General features: G+C 63.2%; 1 protein-coding gene across 1 annotated transcript; it reads left to right on the plus strand.

The window, feature by feature from the left end:
* Positions 1-563: 563 nt before the first annotated feature.
* Positions 564-4659, plus strand: TMED3 (transmembrane p24 trafficking protein 3). Its single transcript, XM_046007738.1, has 3 exons — positions 564-832; positions 2030-2278; positions 3924-4659. The coding sequence occupies exons 1-3, from the start codon at positions 659-661 to the stop codon at positions 4158-4160; spliced, it is 660 nt and encodes a 219-aa protein (XP_045863694.1). The 5' UTR covers positions 564-658; the 3' UTR covers positions 4161-4659.
* The last annotated feature ends 3602 nt before the right edge of the window (positions 4660-8261 follow it).

Genomic DNA, 8261 nt, shown 5'->3' on the forward strand with positions numbered 1-8261 from the left:
TATCAGCTTCCGGGGCTTTTGCGAAGTCAAAGGCACAGAAAGAGGGTTTCGTCCCCGGAGAACCTTCACCGCGTCCTCATCCCCGGACACGCGCATCGCGGAGGGCGGGACCCGGGCATCGCGCGAGCCCGGTGTGCAGCCGGGGGGTCAGCTCCGGGCGCCGCCGCAGTCTCCCACCGCGGAGGGGTGCCCGGGAGCAGGCGTGTGGCGGGTCCCAAGCTTGGTTCCGGCAGCCCCGGCGCCGCGGGCACGCCCACCGCTGCACCCCAGGCCGGTTCGGTCCCCCCGGGGGGCGCGGGGCCTCCGCGCAGCCGCTGTGGCTCGCGGTGGCGGGGGCGGCGGTGGGCCTGTGGACCTGGGCCTCTCGGGAGGGACGCCGACCCCGCAGGCGGGAGCCCAGGACGCCCGCAGCCTGCCCCCCACGGACGACACCCCGCCGAACCCGGCGCCGCAGGGGGCCGGGGTGGGGGCGTGGCCGGCCCATTCGGCCAACGCGCACGCGCGGCGGGAAGGGGCGGGGTGGCTCCCGCGCGCGCCTGCGCACGAGGCCGCCCGCCCCTCCCGGAAGCGCCGCCGCCACGTCCGCGCCCCGCCCGCGCGCCGCGTCCCGCCGCCGCCGCCGCCGCCGGCCGGGACCCACCGACCGCCACGGAGCGCCATGGGCCGCGCAGGCGCGCACTCCGCCTCGGCGCTGCTGCTGCTGCTGCTGCTGGTGCTGCTGCGGGCCGAGCGGCCGCGGGGCGCCGAGCTCACCTTCGAGCTGCCGGACAGCGCCAGGCAGTGCTTCCACGAGGACGTGCAGCCGGGCGCCAAGTTCTCCCTGGACTACCAGGTGCGCCGCGGGGGCACGGGGCCGGGGACAGCGGCAGGAGCGGCCGCCGGCGCGCCCCGGGCCCGTCCCAAGCCTCTGGGACCGCGGAGCCCCCGGTGTGCCCGTGTGTCGGCGGGGAGGAGGCGCTTCGTGTTCCTTCCCCGCCCCTCGCGGCCCGAGCGCCGAGCCTGCTGCCATATGCTGCCTCCTCCCGCGGACCTCGGGGCGCGCAGGGAGCGGGTCTGGGGGCGTGGTGGCGGACTGAGTGGGACCGGTCCCCACGACAGCCGCCTGCCTGCTCGCGGACAGCCCGGAGCTGCGGTGGCCTGAGCCTCGGGAGGGAGGGCGGCCCTTCCGTGGGTCCTCGCTGTCCAGAGCCACCGAAGGAGCGGTGTGCTGGGGGACAGCGCGGTGTGGGGTGGCCTCGGGTCCCCGATTTGGCCGCTTACACTTCTCTGGCACAACATACAAATTCTGGCCGGGTTAACCGGGCCCCCCAGCACGGTCACTGCAAACTGACCGTTGTCAGCCTGGAGGGGCCTGGGAGGTCCGCTGGGCACTGCTAGGTCAGGAATCCCTTGTCAAGGCGTGGCCAGCACGGCTTAAACGCCTCCAGCAACGGGGCACTGGCCACTAGGTAAATTCTCCCATCTGCGCAAAGAGGAACTCTGAAGTTTGGAAGCAGATGGAGGCCATTGACCGTGTCCCTCGATGGACCTTGGTTGTAGCCACTGACCACCTGTATGACCCTGCTGTATGACATCTGTCTTAGGTTTCTCAAGCGAGTTTGAACTATGTAATTCCCAAGGACCCTCTCACCTCCAATGGCCACTGAACCCTTGAATTCGATCAGTGACACGAACATTATAGACCCACTCTGCAACCTACCTGAGCTGGGAGCCTCAGTCTTCTCTTCTGTGAAATGGGCAGGATCAAGCTCCTTGCCCCTTTGCAGAACAAAACCTTTGGGAGTCAGGCAGTCAGGGATTCAGATCTTAGCCGTCACTTTCAAGCTTCGTGACCCTGGCTGACTTCCTGAATCTCTCTCAGCCTCAGTTCACTCCCCAGTAAAACGGAGTGGCCTAGCACCTAGAAGGCTGTGAAGATTACACGGAAAAAAACAAGTTTGTCAAGTCCGATCACGGTGTCTGCTTGGCATTTCATACCGGTGGCTGCCCCGCCGGTCACAGCAGACTGTGGGTGTCTTTGTGGTTGTAGGTCATCACCGGAGGCCACTACGATGTCGACTGCTACGTGCAGGACCCCCTGGGGAACACCATCTACCGGGAGACCAAGAAGCAGTATGACAGCTTCACCCACCGGGCTGAGGTCAAGGGCGTTTACCAGTTTTGCTTCAGTAATGAGTTTTCCACCTTCTCTCACAAGACCATCTACTTTGACTTTCAAGTGGGTGACGAGCCCCCCATTCTCCCAGACATGGGGAACAGGGTCACAGCTCTCACGCAGGTGAGTGGACATTGGCCAGCCCCGGGCTGGCTCAGCCTTTCTCGTCCTGTCTGGGCTGGTGCTCGGTGTCAGCCTCTTCTCTCCCCTGCTCCTGGGCTGGAAGGGTAAGGGTTGGCTTCACCTCTTTGCACATTCAGTCCTCAAGGACACCTTCCCCTCTGAGCCCCCTGCCCTGTCCTCTGGGATCCCTGCAGCTCCTTGCTCCAGCGTTCCTGGGTTCCGGCTCAGTCTTGCACGCAGCGCCACTAGGAACGGCCTTGCCGAGCCCCCCCTGCTCACACCACCTGCTGCGTCGTAAGGACCAAAGGCGTGTTCGCTCAGTAACGTGAACTGCTGTGGCAGCTACGCCCCGAGGGTCGCTGGCCTAGCACGAGAAGTTTTTTATCCCTCGGGTGATAAATGTAGGTTGGTGGGGAGCTTTCGTGCAGGGACTGACTCAGGAATTGGGGGTTTCTCTTTCCTGTCCCCTGTCTGCTCTCCCTCTCGCCACCAGAAGAAGGGGCAGCGAGAGGGCCCCACCTGTTTCTTAGACGCCCTGGCCCAGGGGGGATCAGGCTGGACGGGTTGCTGAGCTCAGATGTTGTAACAGGCCGAAGGGTGCCCTTTAGACACTGGAGATCCCAGTGGGTGGGGCGGAGGCTGCTGTCACAGGAGGAGGTGCTCCCAGCGGTCTGTGAATCCCACCACGTGATAGCCCTTGGGTCTCCCATGGAGCCCACCCAGGAAGGCCCTGTTAGTGCCTGTTGCCCTCTGGGAACGGGTCTCCTTCCCTGGCATGGATCTGCTCTGAGACTTATGGTCGCCATGTCTCCCTTTCCAGCACCCTGGTGCCCGTCTAGGGCCTCTGGCCTCTGACCCAGGCCTTGACCATGGTGCCTCGTGTGGCATCTCCGACGTGTCGTGTGGCTTGGGAGTCCTCCCTGTCCTTCCTCATTTTGCCTCCCTCCGTCTCCATTTGCTGTGATTCCGGAACCTGGGAGGAGGCTGGAGGGGCAGCCTGACCAGCTGAACCCTGCGGCCAGGACCCAGGGCTCGGGGCGTACCCGCGACGGGTAAGCCCAGTGTGTGCAGAGTTTGTGGATGGGCCCGGGACAGAAGTAAAGAGTGGACTTCCAGCCTGGAGACCCAGACAGGCCCTTTCCTCTTGTTTGTAAACAACGTCTGTGTGTATTTACGCGTACTAAATGCGTGTGTGGGTACGTAGGCCCACACACGTGTAGACACATGTGCGTGCGTGTGTCCCCATCTGTCCCCTGATTTCAAGGGTGACCGTGCCCGGGTCCGCTCTTGCCCCCAGAGCATGGCCCCTTTCAGATTGGCTCCCACCGGCCCCTCACGGCGTCCTGGCTCCCGGGGGTCTCTCAGAGTGGGGTTCTCAGCCTGCCGTGGCAGCAAAGGGTCAACCCCGAGGCCTTTACCGTGAGCGCCCCCACCCGCGCACCTCCCCACACATCCCTGAGCCCGGTGGGCCTCCGTGCACCTCACCTGCCTTCTGTCGGCCGGCTGCCCTCCTTCCCCTGCGTGTCCACCAGGCAGACGCAGAGCACCGCCTTCCCTGTGTGCCGCCTGGGGCCGCGGTGGCCGCACGTGGACGCGTCACTCCTGTTTCAGCACCCAGCGTGACCGCCTCCCTCTTCCTGCCCAGATGGAGTCGGCCTGTGTGACCATCCACGAGGCCCTGAAGACGGTGATCGACTCGCAGACGCATTACCGGCTCCGCGAGGCACAGGACCGGGCCCGGGCTGAAGACCTCAACAGCCGCGTCTCGTACTGGTCGGTCGGCGAGACCGTCGCCCTGTTTGTGGTCAGCCTCAGCCAGGTGCTGCTGCTGAAGAGCTTCTTCACGGAGAAGCGGGCTGGCCCCCGGGCGCCGCACTCCTAGGCCCCTGTGTCACGGGCTCCTGCCAGGCCCAAGGGCGACCCTGGGCTGGGGCACCCCACTGCTTACTCCTCGTACCCCAGCAGCCGGCGCCCGCCGAGCCTGACGATCCAGAGGCTTCTAGCCACATTCCGTGGGGAACACCAAGAAGAGCGTGCTATTAGGCTCGGACTGGCCACTGTGGGGGGCCCGGTCTGGCTGGAGGAGGAAGCCCAGGTGCCCAGGCCTCCTGGGGCGGTGCAGGGACCCCTTCTGTCCACGGTGCATGGGTCGTCGGGCCTGTGTGTTTCCCATCCCCTGGATAAGGAGGGGCCGTCGTCTAGCTCGTCTCCGTGGAGCTCACTGGATCTGTGGGGACAGGCCCCAAAGCGGCTTTGCAGAGACCCCTGCCCCAGGTGAGCGGCGGTGTCCTCTGCGGAGGCAGGAGCCTGGAGGCCAGGTTTCTGTGGTGAGCCGTGGGTCTCCCGGATGCAGCCCTCTGGTCAGTAAAAGCTAAGCAGGAGCTCCATGCAGACCTGTGCCTTTCTTCCCCTGGAGGAGCGCGTGGCTTCCCGGGGAACGGGGGTGTGCGCAGAGCGTGCAGGAGAGCAGGCGCTGCCCTCGAGGCGTGCGTGGACACCCGCATGCGGCCTGGGCCCCGCTGCCCTCTTCCCAGTGGAACGACAGCGGTGACGTGGGGGCTGCTCATTCTCTCATCTCAGACTGCAGAGGTCGCTGTCGAAACAGCTGATCATCGTTGAGTCCAAACCCTGGCCGAGCGCGGGAAGGGACAGAGCCGTCAGCAGCTGTCCTGGGCTGCGTCCACAGCAGCCACACTGTACTGTACTGTACTGTCAAACCTGGGTCAGACCGTGTCCCCCCGGTCGACACCTCCCGTGGCTCCACGTGTTCTCAGGTCCCGGCCATGTCCTTGCTGGGGGCCATGAGGGTGTGCCTCACCCGGCTGCTGGCTGCTAGGCTCCGTGTCCTTTCGTCCCTCTGTCTAGGTGTCCTCACTTCCTGTAACACACCAGGCCATGCCTCTGCCCCAGGGCCTTTGCACATGCAGCATCCTATTAGAATTCCCCCTCCCTCTCCCTGATAACCTGCGCAATCCCCCCTCGTCTCGTGGCTAGATGTCGCATTATTGGCAAGTTAACCCTCACTGCTCCGTTCAGGATGGCGCCTGCCTGCCTGTCCCTGTTTTACTTTTCAGCTATGTGTCACCACTGACAGGTACGTTTACTCGTCTGTTTGCTGTCCTTCCTACCCCCTTGGATGTGAGCTCCACAATGGGGCATGTGGGCTGCTGCATCCCTGGTCCCTGGTCCCTGGCACGACCCCTGCTACGCACTAAGGTCTCCATGCGATTGGGGGCCGAACCAGCAGCCTTACCTGTTAGCAGCTAGTGCCGGCCAGGTGTCTCTGAAGGAGGTCCCGGAGACCTGACGCCTCCCTGAGGGACCTCTTAGGAGTGATCTGAAAGCCAGAGCCGCCTGGCAGGTGTCACTAATGCGTCGTGGACAGGGAGCAGGGGACGCGTCATGTGGAAGAGACGCTCCATGAGGCGTACTGGCTTAGTGGAGAGAAATGCTGCTTATCTCTTCATATGTGTTTGAGGGTTTTTCTTCTTCCTTATTTTAAAAATTAATACCCTCCTGGGGTGTGTGGGTGGCTCCGTCATTAAGCGTCTGCCTTCGGCTCAGTCACGATCCCGGGGTCCTGGAATCCAGCCCCGCGATGGGTCCCTCGCTCAGCGCGGCGTCTGCTTGAGATTCCCCATCCTTTGTCCCTCCCCCTGCTTGCACGCTTGCTCTCTGTCTCTCAAATAAACCTTAAGAAATGCCCTCCTCGAAACGGGAAGGAGAGAGTCGCGGGGAGGCTGGAGGAAGGTCACTCTGAGGACGGACCAGGTCCACATGGTGGAGCCTCCGTGAAAATCCCGATGGCACAGGGTTCAGGGAGGCTCTGGGTGGCGAACACGCGGGGGTGCCTCTGGGGAGGGCACAGGCGCTCTGCACCCCTCCCAGGCCTCGCCCCACGCCTCTCCCACCTGGCTGCTCACCTGCCCCGGAACCACTCCAGCGAACCAGTGGAACCCGAGAAGGGGCCGTGGGTGCCTCCGGTCTCTTGCCGGGTCAGAAGCAGCCGGGACTGCCTGGGGTTGGGACTCTGTGGGACGGGGAGACAGTCTGGCGAGACCCGGCCCTTGGCCTGAGGGATGTGACGCTGCCCCGGAGGGAGGACAGAGGTGAGTGACGCTGTCAGACGACCCGCTGGTGCCGCGGAGTTGCTCGGTGGGGAACCGCCTGCCATACGAGGTGCCCTGAGTGTCTTGTGTGAGAGCTCAGCAGACGCGACATGACAGGAAGCAAGGACGTCCTCCGTCCGTGGATGCACGCAGGCACCTTTGGCGACAGCCAGGCCACAGGGACTCAGCTGGTGTGGAAGGAGAAGCTCCCTGCCTTTCCCGCCAGAGCTGGCAAGGCCCCCACACCCCGCAGCGGCCCCTGCTGGGGCTCATCCGCGGACGCAACGGGATGAGCTGGGGGTGGGGGGGACACTCGGGGACACTGAAGGTTCCGTTTTATTAGAACCTTCCTCCCTTGAAGACTCTTGCAAAGGATCAATTTTCTCTAACAGACAGTGCTTGGTTTTTAGGTCCAGATACGGAGGGCCATTGTTGGATAGTCTGTCGTCTTCACCGGGAGGCTTGGCTCTGGCCTGGGGCGGGCCGGGCCGCTCCCTAGACAAATCCAAGCCCAGCGGTCACCGAGCTGCGAGGGGCCAGTGGTTGCCTCCCGCAGCCCCAAGTCCCAGGGATTCGATCTCGGTCCTGGTTCAGGTTCTGAGCAAAAGCCTCTCGTGGTGTTTCCTTCTGGGCTTTCTCAGTGTGTGACATGGAGCAGGGAGAGGCTTCATGTCCTCCTTGTCTGAATTTCCGGTCCATCTTCTGGTGGCGGGGAGAACCGCAGCTGAGGCGAGGCCCGTGGGCCTCGGAGTCGGCCCGGCTGCCACCTCACTGCGCTGCGCTCCGTCTCGGCTATAAGCCCCGTTTAGCCTCATCCTCCGTATCGCAGCAGAACCCCCATCTCTGCGGAGCCACGGCCGGCTGCGCACTAGGGCTTCCCCTGCAGTGGACCCGCAGGGAAGCCACCCCTGTGAGGTCTCCCTATGCAGAATTGTAAGATCACGGACAGAACGTCCTTGGCCAAACCCACACGCACGTGCGGTCTCACACAGCTGGATGACAGGTTCCGGACAGGTTTGGGGAGCACCTGCTTTTCCAGCCTTGGCGGCAGCGGGCTCAGCTCCTCCCTGCTCCCTGGGACCTGCCGCGCGACCTGCCGGGTTACTGGGGAGGCAACCACCCTGCGCGTTCCGTAGCTCTATACTCAGCCTTTCCACCCGCAGAACTGCTGAGCGGCGGCTCTTCGCGATGCTGACCCAGCTCGATGTGGTTTTCCTTCTGCCGGTTTGTGTTTCTCAGTCCAATATTTGGCCACAGGAGAAAACAGGTTTCACATATGGCTTGCTTCTTCACACTCCCTGTCACATCCCGGAGAAATCCTCCAAGAACGCGATCAGACTGTTTTCATCGTTTGTAGGTCTATTTTCGGCTTTCGATGGTGCATAGGAACCCATTCTGGCTCAGCCGAGCGTGTTCCAGCCAGACTTCTGGTTTCCGAGGCTCCCAAGCCCCTGGGTTTGAAACCTGCTGAGCATAAGCAACAGTAACAGAATGTTGTCAAGCGAAGTGAGACAGGGTGGCGTCCAGGTAGTCTCTCTGAGCATCGTCTGGCTTGGAACCAGTCTGGTTCACTGATACGCACTCTCCCCAGCGATCAGAACCTGGAGGAACCGTGTCCTGCTGAGCGCTTGCGTTTCCAAGATGATCCCGAGTCAGCAGCAGTAGACGACACGCGGGTTTACCGAGTGAGCTCTCAGGAGAGGTCATAGCGTCATAGTAACTGCTAAGAGAAGGGTCAAGGGTTCCTGATGCAAGAAGGCAGACCCCTTCGTCGTCTCCCTCCCACCCCCCTGTCCCATGAGACCAACCCCAGCAGATGAGAGTAAAATGGAATTTAAGTCCCTGAAACCAGAGAAAGGTCACAGTCCTGAATC

This window comes from Meles meles, chromosome 6 (assembly GCF_922984935.1).
Source record: "Meles meles chromosome 6, mMelMel3.1 paternal haplotype, whole genome shotgun sequence".
Taxonomy (NCBI): Eukaryota; Metazoa; Chordata; class Mammalia; order Carnivora; family Mustelidae; genus Meles; species Meles meles.

Bases quoted from the DNA above. Each gene is read 5' to 3' on its own strand.
- TMED3 (XM_046007738.1), top strand. From the start codon at position 659: ATGGGCCGCGCAGGCGCGCACTCCGCCTCGGCGCTGCTGCTGCTGCTG. The intron at 833-2,029 runs GTGCGCCGCGGG...TTGTGGTTGTAG, and splicing joins AGTTCTCCCTGGACTACCAG to GTCATCACCGGAGGCCACTA. The intron at 2,279-3,923 runs GTGAGTGGACAT...CTTCCTGCCCAG, and splicing joins GGGTCACAGCTCTCACGCAG to ATGGAGTCGGCCTGTGTGAC.